The 27,108-nt window shown below is 37.7% G+C and overlaps 1 protein-coding gene across 3 annotated transcripts in view; it reads right to left on the reverse strand.

The window, feature by feature from the left end:
- CTDP1 (CTD phosphatase subunit 1) overlaps positions 1-27,108 on the reverse strand; it is an 85,433-nt gene that overhangs the window by 47,597 nt on the left and 10,728 nt on the right. For 2 of the 3 annotated variants that reach the window (XR_002112882.2, XM_010708279.3), the window contains exons 5-11: positions 26,410-26,500; positions 25,168-25,334; positions 22,951-24,033; positions 14,833-14,974; positions 12,053-12,283; positions 6,637-6,720; positions 5,379-5,541 (exon numbers count right to left, since the gene is read on the reverse strand). Coding sequence is in view for 2 of the 3 variants with exons in the window: in XM_010708279.3 (XP_010706581.1) it covers positions 5,379-5,541; positions 6,637-6,720; positions 12,053-12,283; positions 14,833-14,974; positions 22,951-24,033; positions 25,168-25,334; positions 26,410-26,500 (1,961 nt within the window). In the remaining variant the exon portion in view is untranslated. The remainder of the gene's footprint in view (positions 1-5,378; positions 5,542-6,636; positions 6,721-12,052; positions 12,284-14,832; positions 14,975-22,950; positions 24,034-25,167; positions 25,335-26,409; positions 26,501-27,108) is intronic. The other variant, XM_010708280.3, reaches the window with a different exon arrangement.

The following is a 27,108-nucleotide window of genomic DNA, read 5'->3' on the forward strand; positions in this document are numbered from 1 at the left end:
AAAGGAAAGGTGATAAAAGGCCAGCAAACAAAGAAAAGCAAAGGACTAGGAAATAACAAGGCCTACAAAGGTTATATACCAGCATTATCTTACTACCTTACCTCTGTTTATTGCTCAAAATGCTTTGGGACATTGCTTCCCTACTGGCTACTACTGCCTTGTAAATTTTTTTTTTTTTTATAAAGAATAGCATATTTATCTTGTTACTTTTTCATATGTATATTTTCACCTATAGTTTCTTTATAGTTTTACTTTTTTCCTTCCTGAAGTGCAAGTAGTCCACATCTTTTAAAGCATACCTTAAATAAACGGCCAGGATGCTGTAGGACAATCACTGACAACAGTAAGTATACACAGTCATATGCTTTTAATCCCCAAAAATGCTATGTATTTAGGAAGAGACTGCTATCCAAATTTATTATTATCTCTGTGATTTATGATATTTTAAAATGTAGTATCTTATGAAATTCTGTTTGAGAAATATAACTGTGGAAATTCAAGCAAGTGTTAATGTACAATGCAGTGCCCAAGCCAGCCCCACACAGCTTCTATTTTGCACTAGGGGACACATCCATTGTATCACATTAGTATTTTTAAACTAATCAAGAGGCTACCACTTACACTGATAATAACTATTACTAAACAGAGCAAGAAAAACACTGCCTCTTAACGTATTGCATAATGTAGTCACTCAGAATACAAAATTGATATTCGGCAATACAGCTGTACCTACAACAACACTTAGAATAAAGTAGAGCAGATTATACCACCTCCTAGCCTTTCAAATGCACCTCAAATCAACAGAATCATACTGAGGCAAAAGAAGTTCGGTAAATCCCACTCAAGAAAAATCAACTGCCTACTTAGATCCACTGATTCACAGAACATACCTTTGCAATGTGGTCACTTTGCAGCTGCTAAATACATATCCTGACAGATGGTAGGAATCAGTACAGCTCTAAGTGAGAGATGAGAAAGCTGGAGGTCTGACTGGTATCAAATTGATTTTCTCTCTTCCCTTCTCCCAAGTCCCAGAGAGGGTTTTAAACCAGCAAAATATTTTACCTTGCAAGGCAGACAGTGACACTTGACAAGACACAGATGCTGCTTTCAAACATGGACAAAAAAAGGGTAATAAATATAAAAGCATAATGACCATACAACTAGTAGATTGCATGTGCGCAGAAGTTCTAGGACATCAGTGATCCCAGGCCATACTGGATGAAAAGTTCCTGCAAAATGCAATTAGAAATAGTTCTACCATGAAGCTTTCCTTACTGAACTTTCCACCAGTGACACCCATTTTGGATATCTACCTAAGATGTTCCTCTTCTGACCTGCAAGTGTTGGCAGTGACAGATTAAACATTCACAGTTGGCTGTTTTTTGCTGTCATCTCCAGTCTACCATAGATTTGTCATCAGCAGGCAGGAGCACTGCAGTGACTTACAGAGAGTGACTGTGACAGTGTACTGCAGAGATGGTGACTCTAAGTCAGAAACTTTCACCTATCCTAGAAGAAAGATTACAACTCCACAGAATAGTGGATATCTTCATCAGAAATGGCAACATTGGTTTTAAGGAAAAAAACAACACACAGGAACAGGTATTACAGGCAAGAGATACTTCTAGCTATTTACTATAGATTGCAGTTAATCATTTGTAAGCCTCTTTAAACACAGTCTTGAATTCTTGTCCTTTAGTGAAACTGCAGTGCATCAGCATACCAAGTACAGACCAATATAAATACCATTTTTTACAAAGCAATTGTTTGCAAATTACATATCACATAGCTACTTATTCAGAAATAAAATTTTCTCCAGACTTAAATAATTATGAGGCCCACTCTGAAAGTAATGCCCCCTATTTTGTTATGTTGCTCCATGACATCAGAGTTTGGTGGGATGGCAGTAGAGGCTGAACCTCCTTGCCAATATTCCATCACATTTTGTTGCTGTGATGGCAGCAGAGGGGCTGAATTCCTCAGTGTGGACTGGTATTTTTCCAACTTTTGCAGAACATTTATGGAGACCAAACAGTGGATGGGAGCACGGTGAGGTAGTAGTTGGTGCACTTCAGCAGTGCTGACAGCAGGTCACCTGCACTGGTGCGGATTTGTGAATGCAGCACGCAGGCTTTCGTTCATCCCTGGCAGCAATGCATAGTTAATGGTGATGACTATGTTGAAAAATAGTGTTTTGTATGTGAGAATTTACTCCATCAAATAGTGTTATTTCACTCTTCATATCTGTTGTAGTTTCCATGGAAATAAATAGGAGACATTACTTTTTGAACAACTTATATATAAGTAAACTAAGTTATTCCATAGCACAGAGGCAACAGCAGTGAGAGATAAAGCATTTGTGCATAGCTAGCACAAGAAAAGAGGGAAAATTTTTTTTCAATGGATGTGTCGACATTAACACACTCTTTATTTCTCAAGCGTAGACTCTCTCAGTATGCTCCATGATTGGATATGATCCCTTTGCATAGCAATCCTAGCACATTTAACTGTCTTGTTCTTGCACTTCTCTAATACTCAATCAGCCTCCCATGCCAGTGGCAAAAGAAGCTACTGCTGGATATGGTCTTCCAGATCTTTGACACCGAGAAAGATGCAAAAGACTGAGTGATTCTAGAACTGCTGCCCAACAGCTGGAATGCTACTTATTCCCTTTGACTTATTTGGTATCCAGAGTACAACCTGCACAAAAACACTAAAAGAACAAAAAAAACACATAAAACCAAATTTTTTGTGATAGATGTCTGCCTGGGAAATTCTTCCTTCTGTAATACTGTTTCAATAGGTTAAGGACAGAAAGTGATTTAATTTAGAAATAATTATAATTCAACGCTATTTATTGGCTTCCATCTTGAAATACCTGAATAAATATTTCTTGTTTAACTACATGCAAATTCTGTATTGCTTGGACCTATGTGGCTTTTTTGGAGATTTTTTCAAACTAAAAAGCAAGATTTCTGTAAGAAATCAAACTCCAAGCAGTTACATTACACGGTTTTTTACATCACTGCTACAGCCAAAAATGGTACTAAAGCATCTTTATGGCAGGGAGCAGAAATATCACACTTCAGTGACGTTATTGCCAAAAAATTCTCATTTAACAAATTTTGATAAAGACTGGATGTCGATAGAGCCATCTGTGGAAAATAAATTAGTTACGGCATTATCAGAGTGAACTGAACACTAATAGGAAATTCCTATTAAGCTTATTTTCACTTCAGCTGATGATTTCTTGAGGGCAGAATCTCTTGTTTGTTCCATTAAGTTTTTGGATTTTACAGACCACACACACATACTTCTCTTTTGCAGAAGGGGTACTGCCATGACACCAAGGAAATACCTTTTATTACTTAAATTACCTTTCTTCTTTATGATTACATTATCTTTAGCAGGATGAAGGTAATGATCTCAAGGCTACGTTAGTCTCCCCGGACCTCTCTATTCAGCTTCCAGGAGATAACCTGCAGAACTACCATGTTCAGTTTAACTTTGTCATGATCTGTGCCCTCCTTCCATGTCAATGCTGATACTTGATTCCTGGTCAAAACACACAGGGGAGCAAACACAACAGGAACACATTCTCCCCATCAAAGAAACCCAAGACGTACCACCAAAGACAAATGAAAAGTTTCTTCTGATTCAGCTGCTTGAGAATCAGAGAATTGTAAATGTTTCAGTAAAGAAAGAGTGGGAACATAAACTGGTGAAAGAGAAATCTTTTGGCAGCATCTGTAATCTCAAGTCATATTTCTGAACCAAAGCTAAGTCAGCTATGAAAACAATCTACTGAAAATGAGGTTTCTTTTTTCTGAATTTCATCCAGTCTAGTTTTCCAAATACGCAGTTCAAGTAAAAGCATAATTCAAAGAAATAAATCATCATAATTTAAGATGCAGAATACTTACAAAAAACACTAATTTATTTGGCAATTCCTTTCTGTAGCAACAGAAGCATAATCAATCTAGAACAGCGCCAGAATATTCTACCAAGATCCCTGAGAACTATCTTTAAAAGCAAAATAAATACTGAACTAATTATGAGAAACACGTACATTTCCTTTTGGATCAGTTAATACACTGCATACAGCAGCAGTTCACAAGTACCTTCCAAAAGCCACACCAGACTATTCAAAGACTACCCAGAAACAACGAATTGCTGTAAGTATCAGCGAAAACACATAAGAAAACAGATAGGTTTAGAGTCTGGGTACCATGACAAAACAATATACTGTTTCTTATGAAAGCCTTAGGTCTAATGAGCAACATACTTCAGAACAAAAACCATGAGAAATGAGAAGCTGTTAACTTCAAGAGTTACTACATAGAGTTAAAAGCTTGCACTGATATGAAATTCAGAGCAGATCACAGTGGAAGAAAGTCACTGGACATGAGCTTGAACTTCAGCTTGAATCTAGAATCTAAGAACAGCACAACTCGAAGTTATGATATGCAGTAAAGAAACTTTTTTTTCCTTGACAAAATGCGGTTTCCTCCTCATACTTTTATTTTCTGAAAGTACCACTCAAGGCCTACTACGGCTGGAATCTCATAAACAACTTACTGCCAGAAGTTGGTAACTTACACATGCTTGCATCCACACCTTGTGACTGAGCTGGGCTCAGAGAGGAACATTCAAGATTGAATTTACTATAAAACTATGTACAGTGTAATGAATTCATGAAAACATAGCATACAACGATACCGTTCTCCCCCTGCTCAGTATCATTTAGTAATAGAAGAAGGTGGTTCATTTGAAACAAGTACAAGGATTACTGCAAAATAAGCAGCTAGTAGAGGCCTACAATGAATTGCAAACAATGTATTTTGGCTTGAAAGTAGTACAGTTATTTCTTTAACAGAAAGCTCCCATCATCTCCAGAACGACAAAAACTTTTTAACAGTGTTGAAATTACACATCTATGGATGAATGGGGCCCCATCCTCTCCCTTAGTGCTTTGGCATTCTCTACAGCCTGTGCTCTTTATAGCCACAGACCTGTCTTCTCCCATCCAGCCCCAATTTGGTCCAAATTATTTGAAGACTTATTTTAAAGTGACACCTAACAAAGCTTAACACACAGCAAGTACGATGTTTCTTGTGACAAAGCTGTACTAAAACAAAGATCTGCTTTCATGGCCTGCTTACATGCATGAAACTCATTCCCTGAACTGGATTTTGCCTTGCAGAACATAATTCCCATTTTAAACTAAACTGTACCTCAGTCTGCTACAGCTTTTATTTCAGGTTACTGTAGAGGCATACAAGGTCAGTTCACATACATGTATAACTTAACAGAAACGAAGAAGTTATGCACAACTAATAATCATTGTTAGAAATGTCACAGTTAGTTAAGCTCACCTCTTTATCCATACTCTCTAAATCCTCTTTACATAGGGTGTATAGGGGCATTGTCTCAGACATACTTGGCTGGCGTTTTCGCTTAGATGGACCAGGTTGCTCTTCATTTTCAGTCACTGGTAGGTCTTCTTCAAAAATCTGCTGCTGGTGTGGTTGAACAACTCTGAAAAATTTCAGGGGTATCACATAAGACTTGATTTATAACTTGTCTAGCAATAAAATCCTATATACAGTTTATGACTGAATATGTATGACTTCATTTAAAAGGTTTTGATGTTCATCAACTTGACAGAAAGAAAGATCAAGTCTTTCAATAACGCTGCTTTTATTTTCAGTCCTATAGCTTAAGATCTTATTTTGACACGATATTTACTCTCATCTTCCCATTGTTTTCGTAAACATCAAACCTTTCCTGAAATTTAGCTTTATTAGCTGGAGATGTGTTGCCCTCAAAAGTACTTCAAGGTTGGTACTCAAAATTTGTCCTTCGTTTGACACGTTTATCATTTATGAAACTCTTACATTCTTTTCTTATATTTCTCCTGATGCTATGTTGTGTTTGTATTCTTTAGTCTTAAATTATACTTTCCTAGTTCTCAACCTCTCAGACAAGAAATCTGCAGGTAGAAACCTCGTTTCTGTGGCCTCAATCTTCAAATACTTCTCAGACACTAAAACTATATAAAATGCAAAACAGACTGTATTTCGTTTGGGTTTGTGTATTTAGATAAATCAGTACTTTCAACCTGAATAGTATTATCTCCTTAGTTACTGTATTTAACCATATAAACAGGTAGAAAAGTGACAGAATGGATAAAACAACTTCATGGGAACTGCTATATAATGGTAATAAAATGCTTGACAATAATTAGAACAGCAGCAGACATCCATCTTTCTGAGCTAACTTTTCTCCGCCATTACTTCCTAGCTAATTAAGACTTGCAGAAGCTCTAACTGCTATGCAGAACTTTTACCTACGGATAGAGTTTATCACCACACTAACCTCCAGAAACACATCGCAGCAGCTCAGCACACCCCGGGCCACATTTAAAAAGATCTCAGTCAGAAAGAGCTCCTGTGTCACAAATTCTTTACACAAGCTAAAAGATCGTACGTGTGGAAAACAATTAGCACGAAGTTTAAAAGCAGCTGTATATCTGAAATCTCAAGCTGTTTTGAGCTGTAGCCACCAGGTGAGACACCAGTATCAAGCTGTGCATGACAGAGATGGCAATTCAGAAAGGATATAGCACAGTACCTGCTGACAGGTTTCAATGCAGCATGGCTGCTCATTATCAAGCTTGCGTTTTCATGCTCTAAAGCTGCTTCTTGAACAACAGTTCTATGCAAAAAAAAAAAAAATTCCATCTCACAACCCAATATGCCTTAAAATTATGTAAATTGAGATACATGAGGTTCTAGAAAAATCATTTATCCTATCATGAATTTAACAGCTTCATGAGAATGCCATATAAATATGAAGATTTCTTTCTACGTCAGTATTTCATGAAGCCTGAAGCTGTTGATAGAGCTCGTTTTGAGGATTCGTATTTCCCAAATAGTATGCCTCCTTCCTGCCAATGCCCATGGAAAGGTAGAGGACACATGAATTCATATTTTAAATTGGGGTGAGGACAACACAATGACTTAAGTCAATTGCTTTTTTGCCGTGAACTGCATTGCGTGCTACAGATGATGCAAAACTCAACACTATTGACAGTTTAATTCAGGAGATACTGCATTCCAAGATCTATGCAAAGCAGTAATATGCAGCAATAACACAAGTCCCAGGTTAGTCCTGGAAGACTCCACCACTGGTTAAAATAGTCAAGAATCCATTATACACACATGGATTAGCTGTAAATAACGGTACTAGCACCTTCTCAATGCTTGTCAATTTTTCCATTATTTTCCAACAGCTACTAGGTAAGAAATTCTACATAAAGTACTTCAAAAGGCAATACAAAACAATGACTTCTTTGAGGTTTGTGACAAGCATTTATATTTTATCAAAGACATTTATCAAGATTTGCTTTTTCATTTGTTACGTAGATTGTAATTAAAGAACATACAAATGCAGGAATTTACATTTCTTACCAGATTAGATTTATGAGCACTTTTTCAGAAGTAAATATGCATATCTTTAAGCCTATATCAGTTAGTTGGTACCTGCTAGTTTCACAGGTAGAGCTATATACATATGTATGAGAAGTGTACGAGAAGAGTTCAACATTTGTGTAAATAATAAGAATCTTAATATTCCCATTGATAGAGGACTGAGGGCCAGCATTGTTGTGAAAAGGTTAAAAAAAATATTGACATCTCATTCATTCAATTTGGTACTTTGTGTTTTCATTGTCAATATCGATAACATTAGTTAAGAAAAACTGTAATACTTAGACATGAAATTTCATAACTTGTAATTTTTTCACTTTAATCTAGTCCAAGAAGCCACTTGCATTTCTTCTCATGGATAACACTAAATTACACACCTCACAAGTTGTCACCATTTCAGTACTTCCCATACTTCTGACAGAATACTCTTCATATTATGAAAGTGCAAACTGAGATACATATGCATTGATAAAGCTCTTACACAGGTTATCACAAAAAAAAAAAAGCACCCTTGCTGCTCTCCAACAGGAAAAAGAGATCAATTGCCATCCATCCAGTACAGCCACAAATTCTTTGCTGTCCTTCTACTTTGCCTGCAACAGCCATGACAAAAAGCAGGCATTTACATCTCACAGAACTGAGCAGTGTCCAAATCTACATCTAGCACACAAGACATCAAGTAAGTTAAAAGAATCACTTAAAAGAATCACATGTAGTGTAGGTGTTGATTTCACTATAAAGTCTGTAGATATTTTAACCAGTTGTACCCCATTTTAAATTTATTTCTTTGTGGAATTCAAGTCAAGTAAGAATGTTGAATCCAAAATTAAAAAACGAGAACTGAAACAGTTAGGAAACTCTATTCAGATAATTCAGAGCACTTCTTAGTAAGCAGTCTTGCAACTAATTATTTCCAAAACTCTATTCTTAGAGTAAAAGACAAAATATTACTGTTATACGTGACTACTATTTATTTCTACAATGGTTTCATTGCATGCCAGAAGAACTGTTGTTGCCTGTTGGCTGAAATTGAGAATCCACTGAAATTTTTAGAAGTTGACAGAACACTACTGCAGGCTTTAACTGCACACTCTTGACAGAAGCAACTGAAAGTATTAACTCAAAAACCCGTATCTGCAGCATTAGAAAGAAATAGTATGTGAAGTCTGTGAAGATACAAGATGCATTGCCCTCTATGTAAAAGTAACTGCTCTAACATCACCTCTCTGAAGTATTACACTAAGTTGTTTTTTTTTTTAAAGTCTCCATAAGCAATTTAAGCTATCATAAATACTTCAGAAAGAAAGGACACGATGGCAGTAATTGTGCTTTAGCTGTTGCTCAGAAGAGAGCAACACTTCATACTCAGCTTTTTGTTACTTGTTTACAGCCTTGGTGTTCTGTCTATACTATATGTTCTATCCATTAAAATTACTTCAAATAGTATTTGGTGACTGATCTCCGCAACCTTTATCGAGATATTTCTTTTAACTATAGACAGATGAGTTGTCTGACAAATACAGACATACTCCAATTCAGGCATCACTGCTGGCAACTGAGAAGTTTTACCACTGGAACCAAATTATCAGGCAATGACAATGAAAATACTGATTATTTGCCAGCGTAAGACGGCCATGAAGATGATCAGAGGGCTGAAGCACCTGCCCTCTGGGTACAGACTGAAAGAGTTGGGGCTCTTCAGCCTGGACAAGAGAAGGAGGAACCTTCTAGCAGCTTTCCAGTACCCGAAGGGGGCCTACAGGAAATCTGGGGAAGAACTTTTTATGAGGGCACATAGTGACAGGACAAGGGGAAATGACTTTTAACCTGGAAGAGGGTAGATTTAGACTAGATATTAGAAGGAAATTCTTTACTGTGCGGGTGAGAAGACACTGGAACAGGTTGCCCAGCAAGGTTGTGGATGCCCCCTGGTTTTCAAGGCCAGGCTGGATGTGGCTTTGAGCAACCTGATCTAGACAGAGATGTCCCTCCTATAGCAGGGGGCTGGAACTAGATGATCATAAAGGTTCCTCCCAACCCAAGTCATTCTATGATTCCACAATTCACTTTCTTAAATTAAACCATCTCAGCCCTGTGCACTGACAGTCAAAACTGCTGAAATGAAATAAAATAAGGAAGTGGGAAAGAGATGCTTATCTCACTGCATCCTCAAAGTATTTGGGGTTCTGAGAAATTGAACTAACATAAGTTGATTTTTAAGGTTCTTTCAAACTCAAGATATCTCAGAATTTGATTCTGTTTTTCTCTTTTCCCATAAAAGGATTAAGTGAAAAACCTCTGTGTTAAAGAAAAAAGGAATATGCATGGACATAACTTTTCTTTAAGTTGTTGACAAACATAGAATGAGCACCAAGACCTTTACTTTATAAAGCGATTATTAATATCAATGTAAGCCATCTCAGAAGCATCATGACAACTATAAACACATACAACCTTATTGACAGTATTTCTAGACAACCTCCTTTCCACAAGAATTGGCAAACAAAAAACAGAAGCTTTTCTGGATACATACTCAGTATGTTTACATTCTTGGTGTCCTTTGCAGATGACACGAAACTGGCAGGAAGTGCTGATCTGCCTGGGGAAAGGAAGGCCCTACAGAGGGATCTGGAAAGGTTGGACTGCTGGGCTGAGCCCAATGGGATGAAGTTCAACAAGACTTACTACCTTTTCTCCTGCACTTTGGCCACAACAACCCCACGCAATGCTACAAACTTGGGACAGAGCAGCTGCTAGACTGTGGAGGAAATGTACCTGAGAGCATTGGCCACTGCTTGGCTAAACATGATCCAGCAGTGTGCCCAGGTGGTCAAGAACCTCAACGTCAACCTGGCTTGTACCAAAAGCAGTGTAGCCAGCAGGAGCATGAAAATGATCATCCCTCTGTACTCAGCTCTGGTGACGCTGCACACTGAGTACTGTGCTCAGTTTTGGGGCCCTTGCTACAGCATGCCCAGAGGAAGGCAACAAAGCTGTTGAGGGGTCTGGAGCACAAGTCTGATAAAGAGTGGCTAAGGGAGCTGGGATTGTTCAGTCTGGAGAAGAGGAGGCTTAGGAGAGACATTACTGCTCTCTAGAACTACCTGAAGGGAAGTTGCGGTGAGGTGGGAGCTGGCCTCTCTTCCTACATAACTAGTGGTAGAAGTAGAAGGAATGGCCTTAAGTTGCACAAGGGGAGATTCAGGTTGGACATTAGGAATAACTTCTCCAAAAGAGCGGTGAGGTGCAGGAACAGACTGACCTGGGAGGTGGTGGAGTCACCAACCCTAGTGACATTCAAGAGATGTTTATATGTTGTATTGAGGAACATGGTTCAGTGGGAAATACTGGTGATAGTTGGGTGGCCAGACTGGATCATCTACAGGAGGTCTTTTCCAATCTTAGTGATTCTATGATTCTTTACATTTCTTCCTGTTCATTTAACATACCATAGTGAAATAAAATATAGACTTCAAAGACAGTTGGAAAAGAGCTGAAAACGTGATGTGTGTCCACAAACAGCAGACTGAAAAAGCCCCTTGTGTTCCCAGAAACAATATAAAAACATGTTTATAAAAACGTAAAAAAAACAAAGCACCAACCAAAAAGGCCAAAGTAATTCAGCTACAGGTATTGAAAGAAAAAAAAGCTATTCTACTGTACAAAATCTTTAGAAATGATACACTCCATAGGGCATGGGGTAGAGAACTTTGCATTAATGACTGTACTTTTGTAGTTGATTAACTGAATTGCTTTATAATAATTGTTCTACTCTGATCGCATCGTAAAAAGGAATTTTCATCACATTCTGCAAAGTGCTTGGCCTACAGCCAGATACTTCTTTACCACTGGTGTCAAGAAGACCTGCTAAACTGTTAGCATTCCAGAAAATAAGGTGCCTTACACAGGTACTCAGGAATACATTTCAAATATTTTATGCATCCATAAGAAAGAAATGTTGCTTTTGTTGCTTAACCAAACCCACATGTTTTGACGAAGTCTAGAAGCTAGCCTTACACTTCAAGAAGCAGGCCTCCTCCTGCTTCCAGTGACTTGATTTAGTACTGCTAGAATTACTAACTAGTACTTAGTGTATGGCTATACTAAATAATACTCAAATAACTACAATCTTCTTCTACTACTAACATTCTTCAAAACAGATACCTATGACATCTGAAAGGATTATTAGACAAGGAAGAAAATTTTTACCAACAAAAGCCAAATCCCATGAGATATATTTCACAGAAAAAAAAAACAACCTCCCCCCAGCCCTCCCCCAAACACAGAGCACACAAGCTACACACTGAATTTATTTCTTATAGTTTCTACATACCTGTATGAAGCACAAAAAGCACCTACAATTCTAGGATCCTGATTTCACTTCAGCTGACTATTCTTTCTTTCATTTCCTTCAGCTAATTGTTTATACAGTCCATCCTTTTTAGAAAGCAGAAAACTGAAGCAAAGATAACCATGTGATCAAAAGCAAAAATAATCAGTTAAATTCCCTACAACATCTGAAAATACAGTTAAGTGACTCATAGCTATGCTTTATGTACCTGAAGGATGAGTGTTCACCATGGACGGGTAAGGTGATGGGAGGAGCTGGAGACTGGATGTACATAGACTGGCCAGATGTTTGAGAGCCTTTCCTGATTAGTTTTCCAGTGTTAGGATCATAAAGCCGAACTTCAGGACCAGGTTGAGACTTGGGATGAATGGGTGTTGGGTGAAACAGAGCTGTCTGAAATGTGCTGTGTGTATCAGGAAACGTGGCAGGGCTATTTTCTCTGTTGGATGAAATACAAAAAAAAAAAAAGCTTTAAGTTTAAATGGACTACCTCCTAAGCAGAATATAAAAATGGGCACTTCTTTTTTCCTGTATAAAGGGGAAAAAAACAACAACCACCAATGCCTGGGAAGACTTCTGAGGAAACGTTCCCTTCCCCGCCTCCCCACCCTATTAAAGTCTCACTGAATTTAAAAAACAAAAAAGCAAGACAATTTCATACTTATGTTATTAAAAAAAAAATATTACATGCTCGAAATGTTGTCTTAAAGTTACTGAAATAGCTTCCACGTGGAAACAGCTACACTATCAGAATAATAATCTGCACATAAGTAACAAAGAAAAAAAGCATACTATGTCGTATCTTAGCATTTGCACTTCAACATGGCTCTGAGACAAAATAAACACGTAGCACTAATTTGCAAATTCCCCAAATTCATTTGTTAAAATACTAAACCATATCTGATTTCTCTGCTGCATTTTATAACATTTTAACAGTATTAACAGAAATATGCAGATTAGCCTGCAGGAATAAATTACAGCAAACTATCCAAGTAAGATTAAGTACCACAAAGAAAAGGAAGCAAATCGACTCATTAAGAATAAACAACATCAGATAAAATAGCATGCAGAACACTAGGAAACTAATGCTACAAAAAAACCCAAAACAATTACACTATTTCCAAAGAAGTTGCAGAAGTGTGGCTAATAAAGTATTTTTATCTAGCAATTTCATTTAGATAAACGTGCAACTCACTGAAGTTTTAGGGGAAAATATACAAAGTTAAGATATATTTTATTTGAAACAAAGTGGGAAAAATCATCATCATGTTTCCAAGAAATATAAAAATAAAATCAGAAAAGTCAGAGAGGCTTAGTTAGGAGATCTTAACGATCATCTAGTTCCAACCAGCAGGGTTGCCAACCACTAGATCAGGCTTCCCAGAATCCCATCCAACCTTGCCTTGAATGCCTCCTGGAATGGGGCATCCACAACCTTCTCTGGGCAACCTGTTCCTGTAACTCATTACCTTCTGAGTAGGAAAAAAAACAAAAAAAACCCCAAAACCATCAATAAAAGAAACTTACCTAACATCTAAACCTAAATCTACTCTCTTTTAGCTTAGAGCCATTCCCCCTTGTCCTTTCAGTATCAAACTGCATGAAAAGGTCAGTCCCCCCTCCTGTTTGTAAGCTCCATTCAAGAACTGAAAGGCCACAATGAGATCTCCCCAGAGCCTTCTTTTTTCCAACCTAAACAAGCCCAACTCTCTCAATCTTTCTTCATACAAAAGGCACTCCAGCTCTTTGATACCTTTGTGGCCCTCCTTCCAACTCACTCCAGCAGCTCTACCTTTTTCCTCTACTCAGCCCCCCAGGCTTGGACATATTACTCCAGACAGAGCTTATAAGGACAAAGCAGGCGGGGACAATCATCTCTCCCTGCTGGCCGCTCCTTTTTTGATGCAGCCCGGGATGCTGTTGGCTAAAATGGGTAGAAAGTCCTAGATTCACCTACCTAGACAAAAAAAACTATGCAAACAAGTTGCTGTCCAGATTACTGGCAGTTACTACTAGTTGTCTAGTAGAAATCATCTCTGAATTTGATTAAATAAGTTCATAGTACTTTTTAAAAACAAATGTTCTAGTCAAGCCACAATTTGCAGTTAATCTCCCATCTGATAAATGACCTTATGCTCAGTGTTTCTGCTTTTGCTGTCTTTGGTATATAGAAGGTGGTCACACAGGCACATTTTGCCCTCATAAAGGATATCTCTAACTTGCTCAAGTCATTCAATCACACTTAAAGGGAAGGTCCTTTGATAGGTTGCAAGCTGCTATTAGTGCAAGTTTATCTAAACAGACCAAATGGAGAAGCAGAAGCTAGCTCTACGGTACATGCTGCAAGTTATTTTAGCCCTGTCACTTTCCTCACTAGGTCTGCCCATCGGCTTCCTCTGCACTAGTATAGTTTTTCACTGTTCCTTCAATTTGGTGGCATTCAAATGCACGCGTAATTTTTAACCCCTTCTCCTTCAACACACCACATTATCTCCAAACTTCTTGTTCTCGAACTACTACCTTTCTTCCAGTTTTTGCTATCTTCACTTATTTCCCCTTTATGTTTTTTTCTCCCACCCTCACCTTGTCTCTCTCCTTTTCTTCATTACTAAGTGTCAAGAAAAAATGCAACACTTTACCATTTTCTCATGTTATGGGAGTGTACAATAGATTTTATTTCTTGATTTGTCAGCATGAATGCTCCCAAACCTTGGTGGCATTCCCTATGTTACATGAGTGAGCTAACAAGGTCAACTGCTCCAGCTGAAGTAGCTAACAAGAACTGTCAAAGAAACTAACAGCACAACTGATTTCTCCTAATGCTGCTAGTCACTGGACTGCCTCTCATTAGTAATTTTCAGTTTAAGCATCATAGAAATAGACAAAAACAGTTTTCATAAGCTTGTAAGCATTTTACAGTATACTGGGCTTGTCAGAAACTGGACTGAATAATGTTTTCATACTCTGCTCCCTCAAACTTGCGTTTACCTGTGTGTTTTGATGTAGTCATCCTTCAAGGGAAACAGCTGTTCCTCAACCTTGTCCCAGCGCTCCAGGCAGCTCCACAACCAGTCAGGGTTTACAACATGGAGATCTTTGCAGTCCTGAGCTTGTCGTACTTTTTCTGTGCCTATTATGAAGTTAAATGTAACATTACAATATTCCTAGGTATATACACAAGACAGTTTTAAGTACAAACTGGTTTATGAAAAACATTTCTTGCCACTAATCCTTAAAATAAGTAAATAAAAAACAAGAACTCCAAGAAAACAATTCTAATAAGTGAGACTCTACATCACATGTGATACAGTCCAACTCAATCTGCATGGGGAACTGTGGAAGTATTCTAAAATTAATCTGTACAGAAAGTTTCTACATTTCTATGTTGTTAACTAAATAGACAACCTAACGTTTTGCATTACATTTCCTTCACTTGTATTTGTCAGAATCCAAGCAGCAACGGCTCTTCAACACTGCTAAAGACTAGGAATCACTTACCAGACTAACTTTCTTATGCAAAGTCCCCCACACCTACCTTTGTACAGCACAACACACAGCCATTTAGCAGCCATGCACCTACTTCATCTATTTTACAGAAGCATGGTCAAAGCAGACAGGTTGGTTTAGTGCCAGCGGGGAACAACAAACATGATGTTTGTTAGCTAGCAGAAAGTCCACATGAAACTATTCACAGTGCAGCATGTAAGCAACCAACTGATCACAAATTCCATCCTCCAGACAAGCCACCATAAAAGAAACTCTGATGTTGCAACAGATCTTTGCCAAGAAGCTTCTGAACCAGTGAGAAAAACAAGCCAATAAAATAAAAGGTGAAATTGACCCTGAAGTCTGGCTGTCCAAACATATCAAGAATGCATTTCTTCCTTACATTTGACTAGGTGGAAGACAGATAAACAAATAAATGAACAAACAGTGGTATTTGTTTCATATTTATGAGAAGTCTACAGAAGGACTTAATATTTGGAGATAAAGTTATAAAACTTGCTAAGAAGTTGTTAAATATATAAGTTATATAGAAAAAAGAAAAACAACCATGATTCTGAACTGCCGTGTGCCTCAACTGTAGCACCTTTACACTACGGAGAGTATTATAATTGAGAATTTCTTCTTTAGAATTTCAGAGAGACCTATATAAGATGAACAAAGATGCAAGACAAGAGCTATTACAGAAATTGTACTGAAATCAGGTTCATAAACATAAAAATTTCAAGAAAAACAACAAAACCAAGACACTTGTAGGAAGTTTAGGTGTTTGTGCCTGGTTTCAGTACTGAATCAAATATTAGACATGACTAGCCATGCTGTTCTTCATATAACAACTCTGGGGCTGACAGAACACAGTGTACATAGGCCACTCCAAAAGTAATGCTTCTTATTTATTTCCATAGAAACTACAACAGATTAAAAAAAGTGGAATAACACTACCTGAGTGAGCAAATTGTCAGCTACAAAATACTATTATTCAACATAGTGACCACCAATAGCTATGCATTTTCATCAGCCACAAACAAGAACCCGCATGTCCTGAACCGTAACTTGTGTTTCAACAATGGTGATAGTGACATGAAACACAACACACCACCCACTGCTCGCTGTGCTCACATCCACTTGTTTGGTCTCCAGAAACATTCAGCAAACATCCATGATTTTCTTCTGCCTGGAGGAATTAAATTAACCTCTGCTTCATATGCACCTCCATCTCAGATATGCCACTTTGTCAGACTGTTCCTCCGCTGCCATCTGTCACACGGCCACAAAACACAATGGTGAAAAGATCCAACCTCTACTGCCATACAACCAACATCCATTTCTGATGTTGTAAGGATAGGAGGTAGCAGATATAGCTGCTTTAAATCAGTTTCTGATCACCCAAGAAAGGCAGAGGTCACAATCTGGTAATAAAGAAGGAATTGCTTACCCCTTTCCAAGAATCAGGGCTTGCCTAACACACTAAAGAAGGCAATCTCTGAATAGAGATGCTTCTCTTGTGCCCTTTAATGAGGGCACAGGCCCAAGGTCCATCCTTTCCAGTCACAGAGGTGAATTGCTTCCACCTGTGCTCCCACGACCAGCTACACCCCTTCATAAGGTACTCAATCACTGGTTCAGGCCATGACCTAACAGTTTCTATTGGACATAATAAATAGGAGGCATTATCTTCAGAGCAACCCTTGCAGAACAGCAACATGAGTGCGATTTCGCTAGTAAGCATACAGACTAGTTAACCAGAGTTGTGGTGAACATGGATCATGCTTGGAACATCTGAATAAAAGCTTTTCTGCTTCTGTTGCACGTCTACTTCTCCAACTCAAGATACTGCTGCTCCTTTTAAACTGCATGAGGAGGAACCAAAACATAGCCACTAAACACTTAATAGATAAAATGAGATGAAGGTGTATATGAGAAGACAGCTTCCTCAAGATATTCCTAAAACTGAACTTTCTGTGTTGCCAGCTATTTCATCTCTTTGCCCCTTGCATACACATACGCATTTCACATTTGTGCATATTGAATCATTTCGTATTGGACATAGCTACTGAGGTTCTGCATCAAATTCTCATGACGCAAATAGCACTGTGTGACCAAACCCAAATCCCTGCACCAGAAGTCTTACCTTCCTCAGCACTGTAATTTGCAGTTTTTCTGCTTCCTCCCTATTTTTGAAGTGCAGCTGCCTATTGCAGCATACTAGAAATAGCATGAAGTAACACAACTGTCATCTCACAGGCTGTCTTCTACTTCTAGATGACATCTTGAAAAATGAAGATTTCATACATATAAGGCTCTTTGAGCAAGATTTGATGGAACACCAAATTTAACTGATAGAAGAAATAGTACTGCAATATTTAATATCCTGGCCCTGTCTTCCCTCTCTCACCAGTGTAACTTTTCATTTTGGAAGCATACTTATCAAGGAGAAACAGAAGAAAGGATTTTAATGTAAATAACAGTAATTCTGATGCATCTATAATATCTGAATCATCCAGCTGGCTAAAAATCAGAGAATTTTTGTTTCCTGGACAATCTTTTGCATTATTTTCCTTTATTCATCTTTCTTTACTTCAAATTCCAATCTAAAATTGTTCCAAAAAATGTCAAGAAGGCATAAGTGACTTTCCACACAAAGCAACTAGGGTTTAAATTTATCACATCTACCCCCTATGGATACAGCTGCAAGCACTTAATATTGGGAAACAATATTTTCTTTTATTGAAAAATAATTTTCAATCCTGGAGAAGGGACTAACCAATTCTATTACTGAACTTGCAAACAAAAGGTTAAAAATCAAACAAAAAACACAACGAAGCAACAATAAAAGAACGCAAAAACCCCACCAACCACCTCCTAAATTTATTATTAATTGATCAACACCCACAACGCTGCAATGAACTTCTACAGACATTCTTCAAAAGACAGTTTTATTACAGCACTTTACTTGGGCTTATCCAAAGTATAAAGGCACTTAAGCACAGAAGACAAATAAGACTTTGGCTGTATGTTTATGAAGACTAAGGAATGTAATATGGCATACTTGGCCATGTTCTCATTACCAAACAGCACAGCCCAGCAGAGCAGAACAGATGCTGGAGGACTGATGTGCACTTCATCAGCTTTCATGGAGTTTTGCTTTGGCTTAGCTCTGCTTGATCCCAGAGACCAAATATCTTTGACTGTTCATTCAGTTGCACTTTCCAATTCAATTTCATCCTAAAGTAATCGAGCATGCAAGCTCGAGACTGCTCCACGGTTAGCCAAAGTACACTAAGGATTCACTCTCAAAAGACCCCTCGAATTCTAACATTAGGAAGTCAGTGTACCCTGAGGCAGCTTATAACCAGGTGATCAGTTGGCAGCTCTTTTCTCTCAGCATCTCCAAGCTAGTCTCACCCATAAGCATTAAGAAGATAGATGAGGACGAATGAAAGGACATTTTAAACGACCTTGACATATGCTAAGCCACCAAGAATAATGAATTGATTTCCAAATAGCTTTTAAAACATGGGAAGAGGCAGAAAATGAAATGTAATTTAAAAAAAGAAAAGTTGAGGGCCTAGAGTGAATTATACCCATTTCTACGTAACAGTGATTTTCAAATGACCTGAATAGCTTTTATCTTCTTCAACAACGAAAACTTAGCATAAAAATCAACTACAGTATTTTCCATTTGTTCAGGAAGGAACATACATAGGTCACTCTGAAAGTAATGCCTCCTATCTTCTTCCATGGAAACTACAACAGATACAAAGACTGGAATAACATGAGAGCAAATTCTCACACACAAAACACTATTTTTTCAACACAGTCACCAGCATAGCTATTTGCTTTTGCCAGCAGTGAACAACAGTCTGCACGCTGTGTTCACAAAAATCTGCACCAGTGCAGGTGACCCGCTGTTGCCACTACTGACTCGCACCAACTACTGCCTCACCGTGCTCACACACCCACTGTTTGATCCCCATAAATGTTCAACAGGTGTTGATGAATGCCAGTGGGTGCTATTTTTTCCCCACACTGAGGAATTCAGGGACACACTTTTGCTTCATACACACTTCCATGTCAGATGGCATTTTGTCACAGTGCTCCTCTGCTGCCATCTGTCACACAGCAACAACGTGCAATGGAATATTGTCAGGAAGGTTCAATCCCTACTGCCATCGCACCAACATCTGCCTCTGATGTTGTAGGCCAACATAATAAACAGGAGGCTTTACATCCGGAGCAGCCTTCATCACAAGATTTATGAAACATTACAGCAAATGTTCAGCCAAGTGTGTGTATGGCTATACCTAATTATGCAGTGCTGTTCACCGTTGCTTAGATCAAAGAACAGATGCTTTACAAAAATGAAATAAGATTTACGTGGCATATAAGTAGAGTGGGAAGAACTACATGGTAGCCTTTTCTCAGTCACTCAGATTTAGGAAAGCTGATTAGATGGCCAGTAATCCAGGCAGATAGTATTTTCCTCCCTAAGAGAAAATTAAGATTCTGTTTTTTAGTTAAGAACAAGGATTTATTTATTTTTAGAGTTTGGAGTATCTGTACTGGAAAGAAACAAACTGCCTATTTGCAGAGAAACAGACCCGCACATACATACTCAAATTTAAACTATTTACTGCAGCAGGTTGCAAGGACACTGTACATACAACCCCTAAATAGCAACTATTTGCTTTGCATATGGAGTAATTAATTATGCTGTGTTCACAGGTGGGGAAGCCTTCCCTCAGCCCTCTGAGTCTTGGGAGTGCACTGTTTCACACTGATTTCCCCTTCCTATTTTCTTTGATCAATCCTTCCTCTCTTCATCACTCTAAAGCTAGCACTGCTTACTTACCTCCCCAAGTGCTGAACATGCCATTTTACACGCTCAACTAAAGAACAGTCATCACGTAGGTTAACTTTCTTGCTCTGAGTGCTCAGTCTGCCATTCTTAGCGGCATCATGCAGAAACACCATGCTAATAGCTATGCTTCAACACCACCTTCCATAACCAGGTACGGGGTGGTGCTGGTGGAGAGGTACAACTTGTCTACTTTCAGCACTGAAGAAACAGGCTTGCAAACAACACTACAGAAGGCACACGCTCCCCTCCACCATTTCACAAGCAATTAGATAGGAAGCAGAGTTTCAGATGTTTCTATTTGCACGGCTTACCTGCAGCAAATAAAGACTTGCCTGATTTGCCTTCTAACCACACAAGAATCAGTATGAAAATTATGTTGACAGTTGAATTATCACAATTTCAACTGTGAGAGGACACAATCTATATCCTTAATCTGATTAAATTTCAGAGATTCCCTCATGAAATTAGGATACAGCAAAAAAACTCCAATCTAAACAAATGTGAGGGGTCTTCAGTTGAAAGAGAGGAACGAACCTCTCTCCCACACAAAAACAAAGCCACACGCAATCCATGAGAATCTTACAAGAAATTGGAGAATATAGTTCTGTCACTCTAAATATCCCTATCTCGCAGCCATTGTTACAGAAATAATTACAGAGTGCTGATGAGAGATGACAGTAGCCTTGCCTGTCAGGCAGAAAAGACTGCCAAGTTACTTGCTTTGAATTGATGCAATTACTTTTCCTTAGTAAACACGCAGGTCAGCTTCCAAATCCTGACAGTAAATGTTTTCCAGCCCAACAATTCATGAGTGGCACTACTCCAGCTATTTCTAGCTTTAATTCACTTGCGATACTTGAATGTATTTTCCAGTTTTAAATATCAAGAGCAACAGCTACAACACAAGAATATCCTATAAGAGAGTCCGTGTCTTGGCATAAAGTCAGAAAATATGAACTGCTCAGTGAAAAGCAGTAATAACTTTGAATCAAATACTCTAAAATAACACAATCAAAATCTAAAGATAAAATAGTTTATACTAAGATCTACATCAGTGTAGAATCACTAAGAATGTGCAGGCAGCGAAGAATTTGCTTAAGCCCCCTCTCCCCCAAAACAGAACACAAAATGTCTCTCTATATGTAATACTGCTCCCCACCCCCAACCTGTTGGATGCTTCAAAGACAAAAAATAATTTCAACTACTTCTCAATTTCTCTTGCTGTGCATCTTAACCTAATCTCAAGTAACAGCTTTTCCTCCAGAGATGTGGGCAACAGGGGATGGTGGTGGATTCATGTACATTTATTCTAACAGTCTGATACATCATGTTGTTGCATGCAATGCACAATTGCATTCAGGAACCACCTAGTGCAAGTCACACAGAGTAACCCTGAAATTAAATAATTTGTTTTCAAATTGAAAAACTTGAAAATTGTTTCAACAATTATCACATTTCCAATGAAGTACGACAAGCTTCACTGCTTCATATTCTTTGCTGATAAAGAGTGCTGCCACTACTACAGTTTTAAGAGAGCTGTTAGCAGCCACAATAAAACCAGAGCCCACAACTGATGCATCCACTTATTTTACCACTCTTTTGATATTTCAACTATCACAGCTTCATGAGTCAGAATCCCACTAAGCCCTGTAGAACTAGTTCTACTTTCTGAATTTAAGTTGTTTTGACTACTTACTTCAGGACAATTATTACAGATTTGTTACTTCCATACTTTGGTAGTTTTTATCCTGGTATTACTTCACTAAATCAACACTACAGTCTCTTTTTGCTGCAGTTCTGCTAAATAAAGTTTTGATATAGCCCTCCTAAATAAATAAAGCTATCTGAACATTTTGTCACAAGAGCTCCACATTGAGATAACCAATATGAAGTAGGTTTACACAAACCTTGCAAAGACACTTTGTTGTTTAGACTAATATATCAAAAATAGCTTATTAGCATATCACATTATACTGATGATCATCTCTGCAGTTCTACTTTCAGATTCCATATTTTTGATCACTAGATGCTTAGATCCCATGCAACTTCTAAGGTGAGCAGTAAGGGATACTTTTGTGTCCTCCGGTGAAAGGACACAAATTTATTCTGGAAGCAAGTCATGGCCGCTTAGTTCCTGCAGTGAAGCTCACCACTGGCACTTTCTTATCTATTAAAACAATGTAAAAATAGTTGGCTTTGTAAAATAATTAACAATGCAGAAATATTAACGTAAAACTCCCATATATGTTAATGACAAAAACATACAGATTACAGGACTGACAGGATATCATCAGATTCCAGCCTTTTAAGATAACTTTTATTCCATACTAAATGAAACATAGCCATTTCAGGTTAAATCCGAGAAATAGAGAAGGAAGTCATCACTACAGCATTAGAGCAAGATCACTAATATTTGCAACAGAGAAAATTTCATAAAGCTTTTACTCAGTACACGAGTCAAAAACCTGGAATCATCAGCTCTTAACCAAGAAGACATGAAATGCTATGTAAGAGGTAATTTAGAGGGTATCCCTTTCAACAAATCACAATAGAAAAGCAGTGAGAAAAGACATTAAAGAATGTCTAACCCAACTCATAATTTAAGATCAATTCTTTCATTTAAATCCTAATCCCTGTTGCATTAAAGTCTGTAGCTTATACAAAAATAGCACACAAAAAAGAATGAGTTGTCACAGAGAAGAAAGCTGAAAGAAAACTTGACTTTTTTTTTTTTAACCTACCTGTCCTTGCTGCAATGAGATGTGTTGCTTTGTCAGGATCATCAGCACTCAGTACCAGATTCTTAACAATTTTTGCTCCAAGCGCTGTAGCATGATAGTGTTCCCGTGTTTTTTCAATGGGGAAGTTTGTTGGGTAGAGTCCACTAAAGATTATGGTTACATCTGCCAAAACTTTACTTTTCAGTTCTGGTACTATTTTTCTGATGTCTGGAATTTCCTCTATCTCCTTTTTCAAGTATTTATCATACTTGGTGTAATAATCAGTGTGAACCCGCACAAGGATCTCTTCGAGATGCATTAAATGGTCATCATCATCTGTGTCATCCTCATCCTCCTCTTCCTCCATACTCTGGTCTAAGGACTCACCCATTGTAATTCCAGACTGTTCACTATTCTGAGACTCAGTTTCAGCTTCTTTCTTGTCTGCACACCCATTTCCTAAATCACAAACGCTCTCCTGTTCACTTTCTTCTTGAGCATCAGTATCAGTTTTGTCAAGAATATTTTCACTTGGAAGAGATTGTGTCCCCTCAGAATGATTCACCTGACCATCTTTTTTCTCACTCACATCAGTACAACTCCCTTGCTGTGGATTTTCATCCTGCGGAGGTTGTTTGGATTTCTTCCAGCTTCTCTTTTCCTCATTCTCACTATCTGATACAGAAGTAGATGACTTTCTGGTATCCAATCCACCTTCACTCTCACTGTCACTAGACAGTTCAAAGTCCAAATCGCTTGTCTTCTCTTGAGTTTGCTGTTTCTCTAACACCATCCTATCAACTTGTTCAGAAGAAATCTGAGATTCTTTAGTACTTGACAAATTGTTAGTGACCTCACTGTCTGTTTTGTCATCAGTGCTGTCATTTAAAGAGTCCTGAGTATTAACTTTACTATGAGAGCTCAAATCACATGCAGGTGTTTCACTGCTTACAGAAGTGTTTCCATTTGCAGTGCACATGTCCTTTGTAGCTTTCTTGAGACCGTTGTTTTGTTCTTCTATACAGGTAACATTCTTCACTTCATCGGCGTCCTTTGCTAATGTCACTGCTGAATCCTGTGCCTCTGGCTTAGCAGAGTGGTTTACTAAAACACACAAAAGAAAGAAACAACATATACGTGTTTTCTTAGTAAGGATAACTAAACTTTTCAAGGCTGCTAAGATATTTCAGGAGTCAACTGCTACTAGAATTAATACACTTCACTTTTCTAAAGAAGCTGTGTAAGATTATTATGACTTATGATCAGTACAATTAAAAAGTAATTTATCAAATTTGCAAGCATAAAAGGACGTATGTTGTAGGTGGTAGCATGACTTTCATACTACATCTCAGAAGAAATTAAGCTACTGAGGAAAAAAAACAATATACTTCACAAGGCCCCAACCCAGAACCTTAACAAGAATTCCCTCTATAAATTTCCACCACTTTTATATATTTCCTAATTTTCATAAGCAAAATGTCTGCATTTTTAGAGTTCAAAAGAGATGCATGTTTTAGCTAGACATACTGATCAAGATTCATTTGAGATGTTGCTGGAACGCAAGTGTTTCTCAAAACAGAAAAAGCTTTAGGATGTGTCTTCATAAGATATCTGTAGACAAAAGGAGATAAGGAAACTGTAGGCATTCAAACAGTCGCGCTCAGATATTGATCAGGAATGAATAGGAATGAATGACTAGGATGAAATCATAAATCATCCTAATTTGTCCCACTTTTGTATGCACGTCCCTGTACCTAGTGAGACCAGTCAAAGAAAGACCCCATGTCCTGATTCAGCTCGAATAACATAACTGTTTCCACGTTGGATATTTCAAGTTCAATAAGGGGGAAAAAAAATGTATCGTATTAAATAATAATAATAATAAACACACATACAAAAACAAAACAAAAAATCCCTTGGCTGAGCTAGAAAAAAAACAACACCATTTCTTATGTACTGCCTTTCAAATACATTTCCCCCCCCAAGAATAACACAACAGCTCTTCAGCCATATCAACCAAAATGCTACCACTAAAGCTCTGCTTCTGTTCCATGTCTCACCAAAAGGGAACCTACTAAGAAACAGTCCAGTTTTACAGAGCTACTTCCATGCATGCTCCAAGAGCACTGTGCCAACTACAATAGCCTAAGATCACTCACCTGAGTGCTACAGTGATAATCGACACAATCAATCCATTTGAAAATAAAAAAAAAACACACAAGAATTATGAATAATTACTTTTCTTCTTCATTTGAATTTCTCTTGATCCAGGTGGTGCATTAATATCACCAATCCCCTGAAAGTATACGTATTTCTTCACGGTTATCAAATTGGGTGCAAACTTCCAGACATCCTCCCTGTCATCAATGATACAAACCATGGAATCCCCACATGGGAAGAGATCTCTAAGAAACAAAAGAGTTGAAATAGTTAAAATGAATTCCGTTTGGAAATTGATACTAGTGCTGAACTTTTTGTTTATTATAGGTATGTCTACAAGATGTGGATGAATTTACAAAAAATTTACAAGCTATATTAAAATTACAAAATTTAGAATATAGTATTTAAACTAAAGTTAATTAAAAAGGGAAGGCCTGTTCTGAAATCCTTATTCCATAGGCCAGAAGCAAGAACTACCAAGTTTCAGCAAGAACGAAACATCACAACATTTGTCTAGTTTTCACATTTTACAATGATAAAAAAAACAACCAAAACCAACTGCCTGGATTATAAATAAGAAAGAGACATAAATACACTTTTAAAGAAAATAGACTTATTCAAGCCAAGACAAAGAAAGCAGCACTAGTATTTATATCAACCAGGAAGAGTCAGTGCAGTAATCAAGACACATGCATATGAAAACACCATGAAAAGAGAGAAGCTTCTCATCTGCTATGCTCTGATGAGGAGTGCAGTTATTTATAATATAGCTTTATGAAAAACCAAAAATCCATTTCTCTGGAAAAAAAAAAAGGTCCTTATCATATTATAAAGAATATTGGCATAAAATCTGAGGTTAGATTAGAGGATGAATTCAAAGAATATGAATTTCAAAAAAAAAAAAAAAGAAAGAAAACCCTACATCACTGCACAACAGAAGCTTTTACAGCACTTTTGATAGCCTGAATATTAAGTGTACATAACTGAACTAAGAATACTGAGGTATTCTACTATTCTTCAATTGCAAGTCATTACACAAGGCCACAATTAGAAAAAACTGAGATAAAGTTATTGCAAGAATAAAAAGTGTAAGAGAAAAATAACATCACTGGTTCACATCCTTGCTTTTCCATCACCACAGAACAGAAACAGATGAAATGGTGCGATATCTAACATCTCAGTTTTACTGAGGCAGTGTTGATATTTAAGAGGCAGATAAGGATTAAGAACATGTTAACTACAGAGAAAGTAAATTTTATTAAACTGACTGTATTGTTTCTTTGTCCTGTTTTGTTTAATGCAGAAGACTCACATACATACCTAAGATTCCCAGTTTTAGAAAATGGATCAATACATTCATCCCTTGATAATATTCGATGGGAAAAAAGCTTCTTTTCAGGATCCAAAAATCCTTTTAAAAGAAGAGAGTACAAGATTAACACTTGAGACATTTGGTCCTTTTAGATGTTCCATATAGTTCAGCTATTTTAATCTGTGCAACAGCAGTTTAACAAAGAGGCAATTTTAAGATAAGAGACACTAAATGGAGTTAAGGGCACGTACAACAAATCAAGTATTTGTAAGAAACGCAGTGGGATTCATTTAAAAAAAAAATCCATCTCACTTTCCTTCAACATAGCAACAAATCTGATATTAAAATAACTAGATTTGTGACATCCAAACAGATTAGGCTGAAAAATACAGTGGTGATAGATGCACATTCTTGCAACTTACATTTATACCTCTACAGGTGATTCTTTAAAGCTAAATGCTTTCCTCAGCTCATTATGCCTAGGGACTGCAAAGAAGTCTCACAAGAGTCGGCAATGTGCTGCAATACTTTAGCACAACAGGCAAGTTAAGGGACCATTTCAGCCGGAGCTCTTGCATTTGTAGGTTTTAAGTTTTACCTCTAACACTACTTCAATACTTTCACACAGAACGAGTAGATCCTATGATTCACTGAAATATTTATGCTCAGTTGCAGTTGCAAGTCTGACTGCACTCTTATAGGGGAAA

This window comes from Meleagris gallopavo, chromosome 3, assembly GCF_000146605.3.
Source record: "Meleagris gallopavo isolate NT-WF06-2002-E0010 breed Aviagen turkey brand Nicholas breeding stock chromosome 3, Turkey_5.1, whole genome shotgun sequence".
Classification (NCBI taxonomy): domain Eukaryota; kingdom Metazoa; phylum Chordata; class Aves; order Galliformes; family Phasianidae; genus Meleagris; species Meleagris gallopavo.